General features: G+C 39.1%; 2 protein-coding genes across 2 annotated transcripts in view; both read left to right on the top strand.

Moving 5' to 3' along the window:
- The window catches only part of LOC131938734 (polycystin-1-like protein 2), a 30,258-nt gene extending 18,556 nt beyond the window's left edge, over positions 1-11,702 (top strand). Inside the window, exons 23-26 of the mRNA XM_059296874.1 lie at positions 2,660-2,793; positions 4,318-4,511; positions 8,742-8,871; positions 11,691-11,702. Of these exons, the coding sequence (XP_059152857.1) occupies positions 2,660-2,793; positions 4,318-4,511; positions 8,742-8,871; positions 11,691-11,702 (470 nt within the window). The remainder of the gene's footprint in view (positions 1-2,659; positions 2,794-4,317; positions 4,512-8,741; positions 8,872-11,690) is intronic.
- A 3,405-nt stretch (positions 11,703-15,107) lies between these two features.
- LOC131938745 (uncharacterized) lies at positions 15,108-17,533 on the top strand. The gene is made up of 3 exons (XM_059296885.1): positions 15,108-15,338; positions 15,681-15,817; positions 16,320-17,533. Exons 1-3 carry the CDS (start codon positions 15,152-15,154, stop codon positions 16,575-16,577), a joined length of 582 nt encoding a protein of 193 aa, XP_059152868.1. The 5' UTR covers positions 15,108-15,151; the 3' UTR covers positions 16,578-17,533.
- The last annotated feature ends 402 nt before the right edge of the window (positions 17,534-17,935 follow it).

Below are 17,935 nucleotides of genomic sequence, written 5' to 3'. Positions count from 1 at the left end.
TCCACACTCTATTCAGGTGGGTTTGTGTGTAGTATGGCTACCTGTAAACATCTACACTCTATTCAGGTGGGTTTGTGTGTAGTATGGTTACCTGTACACATCCACACTCTACTCAGGTGGGTTTGTGTGTAGTATGGTTACCCTTAGACATCCACACTCTATTCAGGTGGGTTTGTGTGTAGTATGGTTACCCTTAGACATCCACACTCTATTCAGGTGGGTTTGTGTGTAGTATGGCTACCTGTACACATCCACACTCTATTCAGGTGGGTTTGTGTGTAGTATGGTTACCCTTAGACATCCACACTCTACTCAGGTGGGTTTGTGTGTAGTATGGCTACCTGTACACATCTACACTCTACTCAGGTGGGTTTGTGTGTAGTATGGCTACCCTTAGACATCCACACTCTATTCAGGTGGGTTTGTGTGTAGTATGGTTACCCTTAGACATCCACACTCTATTCAGGTGGGTTTGTGTGTAGTATGACTACCTGTACACATCCACACTCTATTCAGGTGGGTTTGTGTGTAGTATGGCTACCTGTACACATCCACACTCTACTCAGGTGGGTTTGTGTGTATTATGGTTACCCTTAGACATCCACACTCTATTCAGGTGGGTTTGTGTGTAGTATGGTTACCCTTAGACATCCACACTCTATTCAGGTGGGTTTGTGTGTATTATGGCTACCTGTACACATCTACACTCTATTCAGGTGGGTTTGTGTGTAGTATGGTTACCCTTAGACATCCACACTCTATTCAGGTGGGTTTGTGTGTAGTATGGTTACCCTTAGACATCCACACTCTATTCAGGTGGGTTTGTGTGTAGTATGGTTACCCTTAGACATCCACACTCTACTCAGGTGGGTTTGTGTGTAGCATGGCTACCCCTAGACATCCACACTCTATTCAGGTGGGTTTGTGTGTATTATGACTACCTGTACACATCTACACTCTATTCAGGTGGGTTTGTGTGTAGTATGGCTACCTGTACACATCTACACTCTATTCAGGTGGGTTTGTGTGTAGTATGGCTACCTGTACACATCTACACTCTATTCAGGTGGGTTTGTGTGTAGTATGGCTACCTGTACACATCTACACTCTATTCAGGTGGGTTTGTGTGTAGTATGGCTACCTGTACACATCTACACTCTATTCAGGTGGGTTTGTGTGTAGTATGGCTACCTGTACACATCTACACTCTATTCAGGTGGGTTTGTGTGTAGTATGGCTACCTGTACACATCTACACTCTATTCAGGTGGGTTTGTGTGTAGTATGGCTACCTGTACACATCTACACTCTACTCAGGTGGGTTTGTGTGTAGTATGGCTACCTGTACACATCTACACTCTATTCAGGTGGGTTTGTGTGTAGTATGGCTACCTGTACACATCTACACTCTATTCAGGTGGGTTTGTGTGTAGTATGACTACCTGTACACATCCACACTCTATTCAGGTGGGTTTGTGTGTAGTATGGTTACCCTTAGACATCCACACTCTATTCAGGTGGGTTTGTGTGTAGTATGGTTACCCTTAGACATCTACACTCTATTCAGGTGGGTTTGTGTGTAGTATGGCTACCTGTACACATCCACACTCTATTCAGGTGGGTTTGTGTGTAGTATGGTTACCCTTAGACATCCACACTCTATTCAGGTGGGTTTGTGTGTAGTATGGTTACCTGTACACATCCACACTCTATTCAGGTGGGTTTGTGTGTAGTATGGTTACCTGTACACATCTACACTCTATTCAGGTGGGTTTGTGTGTAGTATGGTTACCTGTACACATCCACACTCTATTCAGGTGGGTTTGTGTGTAGTATGGTTACCTGTACACATCCACACTCTATTCAGGTGGGTTTGTGTGTAGTATGACTACCCCTAGACATCTACACTATTCATGTGGGTTTGTGTATTATGGCTACCCCTAGACAGCCACTAAGGTGGGTTTGTGTATTATGGCTACCCCTAGACAGCCACTAAGGTGGGTTTGTGTATTATGGCTACCCCTAGACAGCCGCTAAGGTGGGTTTGTGTATTATGGCTACCCCTAGACAGCCACTAAGGTGGGTTTGTGTATTATGGCTACCCCTAGACAGCCACTAAGGTGGGTTTGTGTATTATGGCTACCCCTAGACAGCCACTAAGGTGGGTTTGTGTATTATGGCTACCCCTAGACAGCCACTAAGGTGGGTTTGTGTATTATGGCTACCCCTAGACAGCCACTAAGGTGGGTTTGTGTATTACGGCAACCCCTAGACATCTACACTATTCAGGTGGGTTTGTGTGTATTATGGCTACCCCTAGGCATCCACACTCTATTCAGGCTACCACTGTTTGGGAAAAATTGCACTCTATCCAAGTGAGCTTCAAGTGTAATTTCACACCCTTTCTCTCACAAAAGCCCCATAACCTTTTGTTTTAGTAATAAATCAGAGAAGAATGTTAGTGTCACTCTAAGTAACTATTTAACGTATGAAAAGACAGTAGTTTCTTTAATTTTTTTATTTTATTAAAACTTTTTTTAAAAGTATGTTTTTAAGCAAAATAATATACTTTTATCACATGATTTTGTACTAAGAAAAAAGTGTCATAGAGTATTCTCTCTGTGGAGGTTAAAGGTTAAATCACAAGCTGCTGTCTACAGGTGGAGGCTATGTGGTGCATCTGACAGGCTCTAGAACACAACTCAATGATACCTTCAAGAGGCTGCAAACTGAGAACTGGATTGACCGTTACACCAGAGTTGTTTTTATTGAGTTTACTGTCTACAACCCACAGGTAAGATTTTGTTTCTACAACTCACAGGTAAGATTTTGTTCACTGTTTACAACCCACAACCTGTATTTCTACAGGATTACAGAAACAGTTAAATTTTAACACCTATTCAATTTATACATATATTTTTAATAATATTTCTTTAAGGGCATTAGCAGATGATGATTACGAAATCAGCCATAATGCTTATTTCTAAACCTAATGCTATAATATTTAGCATATAGCGGACATCTTGGATTTTATTTACCTTTTTAACATCGAAATAACTCAAAGGTGGCTTATGCAAAGTCAATTAAAACTTATAGGATTATAGCAGCCTGTCGCTTGACCTAATTTCTTTACCGTCATCATGGTAATGATGGCTGCCAAAAATGACGATACAGTGATCCCGTTTTTTAACATTGTTTCATGGTTATTTCAGAAATATATACAAAAAATCATAATTTTTGCGTATTAACAATGTAACAATTCTGCTAGATTACATTTTCAAATTTTAAAATGCTCTTGTTTTTTACAATTTTTTTCCTGAAAATTACTGAAAATCATACAAATTTACTAAAAATTTGTTCTATCAGTTTTGTTTATATATAGGCCTATATATATATATATATATATATATATATATATATATATATATATATATATATATATATATATATATATATATATATATATATATATATATATATATATATATATATATATATATATTATATATATATTTATATATATTTTATATATATATATATATATATATATATATATATATATATATATATATATATATATATATATATATATATATATATATATATATATATATATATATATATATATATATATATATATATATATATATATATATATATATATATATATATATATATATATATATATATATATATATATATATATAAATAACTAGAGAGAATTTTGATCAATTTTAATAAGGAATAAGAAAGTTGTTTCAATGTTAAAGTGGTAAAAAAAAATTCCAATATGGCCACCATCACCATGGCAACAGCAGGAAGTTTTCTGCTATTTTTAATTTTTTGACTTAGGGTCTAACTCAGGGGTCGGCAACCTTTTGAAGCGGAAGAGCCAAAAGTTACAATTTTCCAAATTTTCCTGGTTTTAAAGAGCCACTAACATTTTTTTAATTTCAATTATTTTATTTTTTTATTAAGATTATTGGTATTAGTTCAAAGAGCTAGAGAGCTGCATCTTGATATCAAAAGAGCCGCATGCGGCTCGCGAGCCGCAGGTTGCCGACCCCTGGTCTAACTTTTTGAGTTATAACTATATGCTAGATATGATAGCATTAGGTTTATAAATTAGCATTTTATTTCCCAATGCATGTAACTATGTTCATTTTATATCTGGCTACATTTCATGTGAATTTTTCTTCTGTCAGGGTGTTTGTGTATTAAGTAAATTTATTTTAAGTCAAAATGTCTGTTTTTCATGTGAATTTTTCCACTGTCAGTTGAATTTTTCCTTTAACAGCTTCTATAATGTATGTTTCAGATAAATTTATTCTCTGTCAACACCATGCTGATAGAACTGGACATTGCCAATGGACTTCAGCCATCTTACCGCTTTGAGCCTGCTATGTTGTTGCCGTATATGGACAATGCCATGATATTCCAGATTGTTTGCGAGGCGGTGTTTGTCATCTATATCATTGTGTTTATAGTCATAGAGATCAGACAGTTCATCAAGTAAGTTGATTGATTTGTTCTGTTTTTGTCTATATCATTGTGTTTATAGTCATATAGATCAGACAGTTCATCAAGTAAGTTGATTGATTTGTTCTGTTTGTCATCTATATCATTGTGTTTATAGTCATAGAGATCAGACAGTTCATCAAGTAAGTTGATTGATTTGTTCTGTTTTTGTGTATATTATTGTGTTTATAGTCATAGAGATCAGACAGTTCATCAAGTAAGTTGATTGATTTGTTCTGTTTTTGTCTATATCATTGTGTTTATAGTCATAGAGATCAGACAGTTCATCAAGTAAGTTGATTGATTTGTTCTGTTTTTTGTCTATTTCATTGTGTTTATAGTCATAGAGATCAAACAGTTCATCAAGTAAGTTGATTGATTTGTTCTGTTTGTCATCTATATCATTGTGTTTATAGTCATAGAGATCAGACAGTTCATCAAGTAAGTTGATTGATTTGTTCTGTTTTTGTCTATATCATTGTGTTTATAGTCATAGAGATCAGACAGTTCATCAAGTAAGTTGATTGATTTGTTCTGTTTTTTGTCTATTTCATTGTGTTTATAGTCATAGAGATCAGACAGTTCATCAAGTAAGTTGATTGATTTGTTCTGTTTGTTATCTACATCATTGTGTTTATAGTCATAGAGATCAAACAGTTCATCAAGTAAGTTGATTGATTTGTTCTGTTTGTCATCTATATCATTGTGTTTATAGTCATAGAGATCAGACAGTTCATCAAGTAAGTTGATTGATTTGTTCTGTTTTTGTCTATATCATTGTGTTTATAGTCATAGAGATCAGACAGTTCATCAAGTAAGTTGATTGATTTGTTCTGTTTGTCATCTATATCATTGTGTTTATAGTCATAGAGATCAGACAGTTCATCAAGTAAGTTGTGGTGTTCTGTTTGTCATCTATATCATTGTGTTTATAGTCATAGAGATCAGACAGTTCATCAAGTAAGTTGATTGATTTGTTCTGTTTGTCATCTATATCATTGTGTTTATAGTCATAGAGATCAGACAGTTCATCAAGTAAGTTGATTGATTTGTTCTGTTTTTTGTCTATATCATTGTGTTTATAGTCAGACAGCTAATGAATTAGATTGAAGTGTGTGAGGTTCTCTTTATTGTCTTTAAATTTTTTTCTTGCAAGACTAAGCTTGTTTCTCTACTTGATCATTTACTGTAGTGAGAGAAGCTTTTAAGGTACATTATGTGACACACCTGTCAAAAGGTTTCTGTACATTATATGACATCTCCTAGAAAAAAGTGCAATGAAAAAATGTGTAACTGAAAATTGTGCAAACAGAAAAATGCATAAATAATGTACATACTGGTTATATTAATTCAGCTTTACTTGGTAATATTTCATGAAAAAATGTTTTAGTAAGCTACCAATTTAAAAAAAAGTATTTCCATCTGTAGTAAAAACATGTGCAATTATCCGTTGCACATTTTTATTGTTACCTTAAGTGACATGTCTGTCAAGAAACAGATGTAGATATATTGTAAAAATTAAAACATTCAAGCTTAATTGACCAGTACTAATCTCTGTTTCTCCCAGGCTGAAGGGCCAATATAATCTCATCAACTCACTGTTTCTCCCAGGCTGAAGGGCCAATATAATCTCATCAACTCTCTGTTTCTCCCAGACTGAAGGGCCAATATAATCTCATCAACTCTCTGTTTCTCCCAGGCTGAAGGGCCAATATAATCTCATCAACTCTCTGTTTCTCCCAGGCTGAAGGGCCAATATAATCTCATCAACTCTCTGTTTCTCCCAGGCTGAAGGGCCAATATAATCTCATCAACTCTCTGTTTCTCCCAGGCTGAAGGGCCAATATAATCTCATCAACTCTCCCAGACTGAAGGGCCAATATAATCTCATCAACTCTCTGTTTCTCCCAGGCTGAAGGGCCAATATAATCTCATCAACTCTCTGTTTCTCCCAGACTGAAGGGCAAATATAATCTCATCAACTCTCTGTTTCTCCCAGGCTGAAGGGCCAATATAATCTCATCAACTCTCTGTTTCTCCTAGGCTGAATTGCCAATATAATCTCATCAACTCTCTGTTTCTCCCAGGCTGAAGGGCCAATATAATCTCATCAACTCTCTGTTTCTCCCAGACTGAAGGGCCAATATAATCTCATCTCTGTTTCTCCCAGGCTGAAGGGCCAATATAATCTCATCAACTCTCTGTTTCTCCCAGACTGAAGGGCAAATATAATCTCATCAACTCTCTGTTTCTCCCAGACTGAAGGGCCAATATAATCTCATCTCTGTTTCTCCCAGGCTGAAGGGCCAATATAATCTCATCAACTCTCTGTTTCTCCCAGACTGAAGGGCAAATATAATCTCATCAACTCTCTGTTTCTCCCAGGCTGAAGGGCCAATATAATCTCATCAACTCTCTGTTTCTCCTAGGCTGAATTGCCAATATAATCTCATCAACTCTCTGTTTCTCCTAGGCTGAATTGCCAATATAATCTCATCAACTCTCTGTTTCTCCCAGGCTGAAGGGCCAATATAATCTCATCAACTCTCTGTTTCTCCTAGGCTGAATTGCCAATATAATCTCATCAACTCTCTGTTTCTCCCAGGCTGAAGGGCCAATATAATCTCATCAACTCTCTGTTTCTCCCAGGCTGAAGGGCCAATATAATCTCATGAACTCTCTGTTCCTCCCAGGCTGAAGGGCCAATATAATCTCATGAACTCTCTGTTTCTCCCAGGCTGAAGGGCCAATATAATCTCATCAACTCTCTGTTTCTCCCAGGCTGAAGGGCCAATATAATCTCATCAACTCTCTGTTTCTCCCAGACTGAAGGGCCAATATAATCTCATCTCTGTTTCTCCCAGGCTGAAGGGCCAATATAATCTCATCAACTCTCTGTTTCTCCTAGGCTGAAGGGCAAATATAATCTCATCAACTCTCTGTTTCTCCTAGGCTGAAGGGCCAATATAATCTCATCAACTCTCTGTTTCTCCTAGGCTGAATTGCCAATATAATCTCATCAACTCTCTGTTTCTCCCAGGCTGAAGGGCCAATATAATCTCATCAACTCTCTGTTTCTCCTAGGCTGAAGGGCCAATATAATCTCATCAACTCTCTGTTTCTCCCAGGCTGAAGGGCCAATATAATCTCATCAACTCTCTGTTTCTCCCAGGCTGAAGGGCCAATATAATCTCATGAACTCTCTGTTCCTCCCAGGCTGAAGGGCCAATATAATCTCATCAACTCTCTGTTTCTCCTAGGCTGAAGGGCCAATATAATCTCATCAACTCTCTGTTTCTCCCAGGCTGAAGGGCCAATATAATCTCATCAACTCTCTGTTTCTCCCAGGCTGAAGGGCCAATATAATCTCATGAACTCTCTGTTCCTCCCAGGCTGAAGGGCCAATATAATCTCATGAACTCTCTGTTTCTCCCAGGCTGAAGGGCCAATATAATCTCATCAACTCTCTGTTTCTCCCAGGCTGAAGGGCCAATATAATCTCATCAACTCTCTGTTTCTCCCAGACTGAAGGGCCAATATAATCTCATCAACTCTCAGTTTCTCCCAGGCTGAAGGGCCAATATAATCTCATCAACTCTCTGTTTCTCCCAGGCTGAAGGGCCAATATAATCTCATCAACTCTCAGTTTCTCCCAGGCTGAAGGGCCAATATAATCTCATCAACTCTCTGTTTCTCCTAGACTGAAGGGCCAATATAATCTCATCAACTCTCTGTTTCCAATATAATCTCATCAACTCTCTGTTTCCAATTTAATCTCATCAACTCTCTGTTTCTCCCAGGCTGAAGGGCCAATATAATCTCATCAACTCTCTGTTTCTCCCAGGCTGAAGGGCCAATATAATCTCATCAACTCTCTGTTTCTCCTAGACTGAAGGGCCAATATAATCTCATCAACTCTCTGTTTCTCCTAGACTGAAGGGCCAATATAATCTCATCAACTCTCTGTTTCTCCTAGACTGAAGGGCCAATATAATCTCATCAACTCTCTGTTTCTCCTAGACTGAAGGGCCAATATAATCTCATCAACTCTCTGTTTCTCCTAGACTGAAGGGCCAATATAATCTCATCAACTCTCTGTTTCTCCCAGGCTGAAGGGCCAATATAATTTCATCAACTCTCTGATTCTCCCAGGCTGAAGGGCCAATATAATCTCATCAACTCTCTGTTTCCAATATAATCTCATCAACTCTCTGTTTCTCCCAGGCTGAAGGGCCAATATTTCTTCCAGTTCTGGACGTGGATGGAGCTGTCCACCATTGGTTGCTCTATTGGGGCTATAGTCATCTACTTCTACAGGATGTTTGAAACCAACAAGCTTTTGAAGCAAGTCAAGGTAAGTGTTAGGGTAGCTTTTTTAGGGTAGCTGTGTTAGGGTAGTTGTGTTAGGGTAGCTGTCAGAGCTAGCCATGTTAGGGTAGCTGTGTTAGGGTAGTTGTGTTAGGGTAGTTGTGTTAGGGTAGTTGTGTTAGGGTAGTTGTGTTAGGGTAGTTGTGTTAGGGTAGTTGTGTTAGGGTAGTTGTGTTAGGGTAGTTGTGTTAGGGTAGTTGTGTTAGGGTAGCTGTGTTAGGGTAGTTGTGTTAGGGTAGCTGTGTTAGGGTAGTTGTGTTAGGGTAGCTGTGTTAGGGTAGTTGTGTTAGGGTAGCTGTGTTAGGGTAGTTGTGTTAGGGTAGTTGTGTTAGGGTAGTTGTGTTAGGGTAGTTGTGTTAGGGTAGCTGTGTTAGGGTAGTTGTTAGAGGTAGTTGTGTTAGGGTAGCTGTGTTAGGGTAGTTGTGTTAGGGTAGCTGTGTTAGGGTAGTTGTGTTAGGGTAGTTGTGTTTGGGTAGATGTGTTAGGGTAGCTGTGTTAGGGTAGCTGTGTTAGGGTAGCTGTTAGGGTAGCTGTGTTAGGGTAGTTGTGTTAGGGTAGCTGTGTTAGGGTAGTTGTGTTAGGGTAGCTGTGTTAGGGTAGCTGTTAGGGTAGCTGTGTTAGGGTAGTTGTGTTAGGGTAGCTGTGTTAGGGTAGTTGTGTTAGGGTAGCTGTGTTAGGGTAGTTGTGTTAGGGTAACTGTTAGAGGGTAGCTGTGTTAGGGTAGCTGTGTTAGGGTAGTTGTGTTAGGGTAGCTGTGTTAGGGTAGTTGTGTTAGGGTAGCTGTGTTAGGGTAGTTGTGTTAGGGTAGCTGTGTTAGGGTAGCTGTTAGGGTAGCTGTGTTAGGGTAGTTGTGTTAGGGTAGCTGTGTTAGGGTAGTTGTGTTAGGGTAGCTGTGTTAGGGTAGTTGTGTTAGGGTAGCTGTGAGAGGGTAGCTGTTAGGGTAGTTGTGTTAGGGTAGCTGTGTTAGGGTAGCTGTGTTAGGGTAGTTGTGTTAGGGTAGCTGTGTTAGGGTAGTTGTGTTAGGGTAGTTGTGTTAGGGTAGCTGTGTTAGGGTAGTTGTGTTAGGGTAGTTGTGTTAGGGTAGTTGTGTTAGGGTAGTTGTGTTAGGGTAGTTGTGGTAGGGTAGTTGTGTTAGGGTAGCTGTGTTAGGGTAGCTGTGTTAGGGTAGTTGTGTTAGGGTAGTTGTGGTAGGGTAGCTGTGTTAGGGTAGCTGTGTTAGGGTAGCTGTGTTAGGGTAGTTGTGTTAGGGTAGCTGTGTTAGGGTAGCTGTGTTAGGGTAGCTGTGTTAGGGTAGCTGTGTTAGGGTAGCTGTGTTAGGGTAGCTGTGTTAGGGTAGCTGTGTTAGGGTAGCTGTGTTAGGGTAGTTGTGTTAGGGTAGTTGTGGTAGGGTAGCTGTGTTAGGGTAGCTGTGTTAGGGTAGTTGTGTTAGGGTAGTTGTGTTAGGGTAGCTGTGTTAGGGTAGCTGTGTTAGGGTAGCTGTGTTAGGGTAGTTGTCAGAAGGTAGCTGTGTTAGGGTAGCTGTGTTAAGGTAGTTGTGTTAGGGTAGCGGTGTTAGGGTAGTTATCAGAAGGTAGCTGTGTTAGGGTAGCTGTGTTAGGGTAGTTGTGTTAGGGTAGCTGTGTTAGGGTAGTTGTGTTAGGGTAGCTGTGTTAGGGTAGTTGTGTTAGGGTAGTTGTGTTAGGGTAGTTGTGTTAGGGTAGCTGTGTTAGGGTAGTTGTCAGAAGGTAGCTGTGTTAGGGTAGCTGTGTTAGGGTAGCTGTGTTAGGGTAGCTGTGTTAGGGTAGTTGTCAGAAGGTAGCTGTGTTAGGGTAGCTGTGTTAGGGTAGCTGTGTTAGGGTAGCTGTGTTAGGGTAGCTGTGTTAGGGTAGTTGTGTTAGGGTAGCTGTGTTAGGGTAGTTGTGTTAGGGTAGCTGTGTTAAGGTAGCTGTGTTAGGGTAGCTGTGTTAGGGTAGCTGTGTTAGGGTAGCTGTGTTAGGGTAGCTGTGTTAGGGTAGCTGTGTTAGGGTAGTTGTGTTAGGGTAGCTGTGTTAGGGTAGCTGTGTTAGGGTAGCTGTGTTAGGGTAGTTGTGTTAGGGTAGCTGTGTTAGGGTAGCTGTGTTAGGGTAGCTGTGTTAGGGTAGTTGTGTTAGGGTAGCTGACAGAGGTAGCTGTGTTAGGGTAGCTGTGTTAGGGTAGCTGTGTTAGGGTAGTTGTGTTAGGGTAGCTGTGTTAGGGTAGTTGTGTTAGGGTAGCTGTGTTAGGGTAGCTGTGTTAGGGTAGCTGTGTTAGGGTAGCTGTGTTAGGGTAGTTGTGTTAGGGTAGCTGTGTTAGGGTAGCTGTGTTAGGGTAGCTGTGAGATGGTCAGGCTTAACCTGATGCAATCCACTGCCAATACCATTTTAATAAAATCGTTTCTTTGGTCAACCACATCACAACGATAGAAGCGATATCACTTATTAATACCTATTATTTTCTATTTCACTATTTATTCAACTACTGAACTCATTTTAGATAAATATACAACCACATATTCTGTACCTAGCCCCTAATTCATTAGCTTGCATACCATTCCAACACTGTTTTCTACATTTTGTGTTACTGTTTTTTTCACATTTTCATTAGTTCATTATACATCTGCACCAAGATTCATTTGCACCAATTTATACTCATAAACCATGCATCATAACAGTAAGTCATTTGACATTTTCTTACTGTAAGGAGCAATCAGAAAAATGTAACTCATGAGACTAGCATCTCAGTAGGCCCATACATAAACATGTTTTATTAAGCTATTTTACCTAGCTTAACTGATGTATTTTGTTAAAGTCCCGCGTATAAGCTTTGAATCTCTATCCCAGGAATCCCAAGGGAATGGCTACACCAAGTTCCAGTACGTCGGCTACTGGAACGAGATGTTCTCCTACATGATGGGCTTTGTTGTTTTCCTGGCCACCATCAAGTTCCTGCGTCTGTTGCGCTTCAACAGGAGAATCTCAATGCTGGCAGACACACTCCAGAACAGTGGCAAACAGCTGATCTACTTCAGGTGGGTACCATCAAACAGCTGATCTACTTCAGGTGGGTACCAGTGGCAAACAGCTGATCTACTTCAGGTGGGTACCATCAAACAGCTGATCTACTTCAGGTGGGTACCAGTGGCAAACAGCTGATCTACTTCAGGTGGGTACCAGTGGTAAACAGCTGATCTACTTCAGGTGGGTACCATCAAACAGCTGATCTACTTCAGGTGGGTACCAGTGGCAAACAGCTGATCTACTTCAGGTGGGTACCATCAAACAGCTGATCTACTTCAGGTGGGTACCAGTGGCAAACAGCTGATCTACTTCAGGTGGGTACCAGTGGCAAACAGCTGATCTACTTCAGGTGGGTACCATCAGACAAGGTAGGCTCCAGTTGTGGTCAAATAACCTACATGAATGCATTATGTACTCACTAATATGGTCAAGTAAAAAAAAGTAAAGATTCCTCTTTAGACCTAGTGATCCATTGAGCAGATGAAGTAGAGTTTGTATGTTTCTTGACTTCAGCCTATGGAGGGATGGTGCGGTCTGCTCTATGCCCAACCTCCTTTTCTTTCCCTAACATAAGTCAAGTACCCATCAGAGCGGGGTGGACTCAGTGACCTCCTACAGTCACAAGTTTGAACCAAGATCTGAACTCGAGACTTTTGGGCTAGCAGCCAAACGCTCTTTTATTTGACCATGCCATGGTCAAGTAACCTACTTGAAATGCACGACAACCTCACTCTTGAAGACAACTCATTTCTGTGAGTCATTTACCAGAGCTATATTTAACCTAGTTCATGTTTACATGTTCCATTTTAATACTAGACTTAGTATGTATGTTAAGAGCTTTTTTATCATACTTTAAAGCTGTTTATTTGGTATTTATTATTATATAGCTGACATGACACCAGATTTATTTTACACATTTTGTTTCATAACGGATAAATGATATCTTACAGCGTCATCTTTTGGGTCATTTTAATGGCCTTCACCCAAGCCTTTTACCTGACCTTCCGTAACGGTGATGACAACTACGAGACATTTTTAACATCAGCCACATCACTGCTGCTCATGTTGATGGGGAAGTTCAGCATTGTCAGCATGAGCAATGTAGAGCCAGTTTTATCTCAGGTAAGCAGGGTTCGGTGTGGTCGAGTCGGTAAAGCTCATGGTTGCTAAGGCTATGGAAGCAAATCCAAAAAGAAAAGCAGGCTGAAATCGGAGTCAATGGCCTCAATGGCGCATAACCAGTTGACACGTAACGCTTAATTGTGTTGGAGGCGTGGTCGAGTCGGCAAAAAGCTCATGGTTGATAAATTCCAACAAAGTCTCAAGTTCAAACCCACTGGCAGATAAATCTCGATTCACTTCAACACTAATAATTAAGAACGAAGAAGAAGAAGAAAGATCTCAGGTAAGTCACAGTGCCAGGTCTATTTCAGGTAGATCCTGGCTTTCTATTTTGACAAATTCCTGCAAAATCTTTTTTGTCATAACTAAGTGTATCAAAAACCAAAACAAGTTTAGAAGTTATAAATTTAAAAAAATGTAAAGTGCAAAGAATTAACGTCCAATGTACTTTTTGTTCTCTCTAGATTTACAATGTACTTGTATGTTCCCTATAGGTGTACAATTTACTTGTTTGTTCCCTCTAGGTTCACAACATACTTGTATGTTCCCTCTAGTTGTACAATGTACTTGTATGTTCCCTCTAGGTTCACAATGTACTTGTATGTTCCCTCTAGCTTCACAATGTACTTGTATGTTCCCTCTAGATGTACAATGTACTTGTATGTTCCCTCTAGCTTCACAGTGTACTTGTATGTTCCCTCTAGGTGTACAATGTACTTGTATGTTCCCTCTAGGGTTACAGTGTACTTGTATGTTCCCTCTAGGTGTACAGTGTACTTGTATGTTCCCTATAGGCTGACAGTTTACTTGTATGTTCCCTATAGGCTCACAGTGTACTTGTATGTTCCCTCTAGGTGTACAGTGTACTTGTATGTTCCCTCCAGGTGTACAATGTACTTGTATGTTCCCTCTAGCTTCATAATGTACTTGTATGTTCCCTCTAGGTTTACAATGTACTTGTATGTTCCCTCTAGGTGTACAGTGTACTTGTATGTTCCCTATAGGCTCACAGTGTATTTGTATGTTCCCTATAGGCTCACAGTGTACTTGTATGTTCCCTCTAGGTGTACAATGTACTTGTATGTTCCCTCTAGGTTCACAATGTACTTGTATGTTCCCTCTAGGTGTACAGTGTACTTGTATGTTCCCTATAGGCTCACAGTGTACTTGTATGTTCCCTCTAGGTGTACAGTGTACTTGTATGTTCCCTCTAGGTGTACAGTGTACTTGTATGTTCCCTATAGGCTCACAGTGTACTTGTATGTTCCCTCTAGGTGTACAATGTACTTGTATGTTCCCTCTAGGTGTACAATGTACTTGTATGTTCCCTCTAGGTTTACAATGTACTAGTATGTTCCCTCTAGGTGTACAATGTACTAGTATGTTCCCTCTAGCTTCACAGTGTACTTGTATGTTCCCTCTAGGTTCACAATGTACTTGTATGTTCCCTATACGCTCACAGTGTACTTGTATGTTCCCTCTAGGTGTACAATGTACTTGTATGTTCCCTCTAGGTGTACAGTGTACTTGTGTTCCCTCTAGGTGTACAATGTACTTGTATGTTCCCTCTAGGTGTACAATGTACATGTATGTTCCCTCTAGCTTAACAATATACTTGTATGTTCCCTCTAGGTTTACAATGTACTAGTATGTTCCCTCTAGGTTTACAGTGTACTTGTATATTCCCTCTAGGTTCACAATGTACTTGTATGTTCCCTCTAGGTTTACAGTGTACTTGTATGTTCCCTCTAGGTGTACAATGTACTTGTATGTTCCCTCTAGGTTCACAATGTACTTGTATGTTCCCTCTAGGTTCACAATGTACTTGTATGTTCCCTCTAGGTGTACAATGTACTTGTATGTTCCCTCTAGGCTGACAGTGTACTTGTATGTTCCCTAAAGACTCACAGTGTACTTGTATGTTCCCTCTAGTTTCACAATGTACTTGTATGTTCACTCTAGGTTAACAATGTACTTATATGTTCTCTCTAGGCTCACAGTTTACTAGTATGTTCCCTCTAGCTTCACAGTGTACTTGTATGTTCCCTCTAGCTTCACAGTGTACTTGTATGTTCCCTTTAGGTTTACATCCTGGTGTACGTGGTGGTCCTGGCCTTTGTCATACTCAACATGTTTGTGTCCATCCTGACGGATTCCTTCTCCGCGGTCAGGAGAGACGTACAGTCACAGACCAACGACTACGAGATCGTTGACTTCATGATTGGTCGACTGAAGAAGTGGACAGGCTTGGGCACTCAGCCATCCACCACAATAGATCCCAACGTCAACAAAACCTTAGATGGTTATGCTAATGATGGTAGGTCAAAGTGTGCGCTTGTTGTAGGCACATCAGTATTTCAAGAAGGCGTATTATGTATGGCATTGCACACCTTGCATGTATTATGTACACCTTGGCTTATTAAGTAGACCCTGTACATATCACCTCAGCGTATGTGATTTTTTAAGCCAGTTGGTGAACAGAGCACTAAAAAATGTTACGGGTTGTATTGTCAGCACTACCAACAACTACTATACTTTCTCCAACGTGTGTGAGGTACCCAATAGAGCTGAATAGACTCAAGGAGTGTTATGATTTTATGCTGTAAGCTAACCTCTCTTACGTGCTGTCATTGTATAATTTCCTTCCCAAATATTTCAGACGAGGAAGACGATGAAGATAAATTTGACGAGGCGATCAATCCAAACATGGCCATGTTCCCGTCTAGAATAGACAAACTCTTGAACTCCTTGTCTGCCATCTACCAGGAGAATGACAGTCTGGCTGGATTACCTAAGGTAGTTGTCACTCACTCTATATCTCCTCAAATGTCTATAGATCACCTCAAAAATGTTATGGTACTTTGGTAAATCAACCCTTATCTAAAATATTATTTGGTTTATCAACTTCTATCTAAAATATTATTTGGTATATCAACTTCTATTTAAAATGTCATTTGGTTTATCAACTTCTATTTAAAATGTCATTTGGTTTATCAAACCCTATTTAAAATGTCGTTTGGTTTATCAAACCCTATTTAAAATGTCATTTGGTTTATCAAACCCTATTTAAAATGTCGTTTGGTTTATCAAACCCTATTTAAAATGTCATTTGGTTTATCAAACCCTATTTAAAATGTCGTTTGGTTTATCAAACCCTATTTAAAATGTCATTTGGTTTATCAATCCCAATCTAAAATGTCATTAGATTTATCAACTGTCTAAAAATGTCATTTGGTTTATCAACTGTCTAAAAATGTATACCTGACAAAGATGTGACCACTGAAATGTTTTTCCCCAGCCGTGGATGAAACAGCCGTACCAAGCCCCACCTAGATGTGATCAGTTAAGTTTCAGGCCACCCAGTGCAGCACGGGATCGTTTTAGGCCACCCAGCACTTCACAAGATGGTTCAAGGCCAACTAGTGCAGTACGTTTCAGGCCACCCAGCAGTTCACAAGATGGTTCAAGGCCAACTAGTGCAGTACGCGATCATTCACGGCCAACTAGTGGGGCCCAGAAAAGGCGCTCAAGTTTGTCCAAAGTTGAAACTTCTTAACCTTGAAGTCATACCCCTTCATCTGATGCCGTGAAATCTAATCCTTCTGTCTTTGGACTTGAAAAAAGAATTAATTTTGTTGGTGACTAGCTAATCTTAGATGCAGCCACAAGACAGTTATAATAGGCCTATAGTGAATATTTGAAGACATTATTTTATAGCTGTGTTAACTCCACATTTTTTAAACACATTTTTTTTGGCACTTTCTTTATCAAAAACATGTGTGCTATACTTACATTTTAACAGTTGACATGTCCATGTTGTAAAGTTTACAAGTGCTTGTGACAAAGAGAAATATTTCTTGGCACATTCGTTGTTTTTTTGTGTAGAGTTGCTGGACATTTTGGAAAAATGGTGTAACACAAGAGGAAGTTAATGGTCAGTTGTGTTTAATTATGTGCCCATATAGATCTATGATAGGAAGTTAATGGTCAGCTATCTGTGCCCATATAGATCTATAATAGGAAGTAATGGTCAACTATGCACATACTAAAAAATAATGATCAGACATGTTTAAAAATTTCCCCTATCAATTCTGTGATAATGTTGTACTTTGCCTCTTGCTTAACATTTTTAAAATGTGCTATCAAATTATCTACTTTTTAAGCTATTTTTCTTTCTCTTTCGCTTTGTTTTTTAAATTGTACCCACATTTTTTCACTGAGAAACTTGTAAAAAAAAGGTTTGTCTTGAATACAATGTAAATACAGCCTATATTTCTTTACAATGTAACAAACATTATTTATACACATTCAAAATTTGTTTACAAAAATCTATTTCATGAAACATTATACTTTTTGAGTATCTTGCTGATGTTTACAAAAATCTATTTGATAAAACATTATACTCTTTGAGTACCTAGCTGATGTTTACAAAAATCTACCTGAAGAATCTACACCTATCCGTCCAGATTTACAGTGTTTTGTTTTTGTGTTTAATGTTGTTTCTGTAAGTTATTGTAATAAACTTAATGCTACAATACAAGGCGTTTTGTCTTTTATTGTAGTCAGTGTTTAGTTGATAGTTGAGCAATAAGTTGAATAACACTAAATTTTTAACTGATGATAACTGTGTTTAGTCTGACGAATATACAATGGTTGTGTTTTTTTTTTAAACTTGATAAACAAATAGAGAAATAAATATCTGACACCACCTAGTGGCATTCTGACAGACTGCCCGCTCCTTCAACTTATGCATTTACCTACATTTCACACATTACATACATTCCACACATTACATACATTCCACACATTACATACATTCAAAATATTACATACATTCCACACATTACATACATTCCACACATTACATACATTCCACACATTACATACATTCCACACATTACATACATTTCACAC

This window comes from Physella acuta, unplaced genomic scaffold (genome assembly GCF_028476545.2).
Source record: "Physella acuta isolate Inbredline_101_S28 unplaced genomic scaffold, ASM2847654v3 ptg000256l, whole genome shotgun sequence".
NCBI lineage: Eukaryota > Metazoa > Mollusca > Gastropoda > Physidae > Physella > Physella acuta.
This window is presented reverse-complemented; position numbering and strand designations above follow the sequence as displayed.

What these genes read in the sequence shown, in the direction of transcription:
- LOC131938745 (XM_059296885.1), top strand. Translation starts at nt 15,152, where the DNA reads ATGTTTGTGTCCATCCTGACGGATTCCTTCTCCGCGGTCAGGAGAGAC. An exon ending in AGATGGTTATGCTAATGATG is followed by an intron (nt 15,339 to 15,680) that starts GTAGGTCAAAGT and finishes CAAATATTTCAG; the next exon opens with ACGAGGAAGACGATGAAGAT. An exon ending in GTCTGGCTGGATTACCTAAG is followed by an intron (nt 15,818 to 16,319) that starts GTAGTTGTCACT and finishes GTTTTTCCCCAG; the next exon opens with CCGTGGATGAAACAGCCGTA.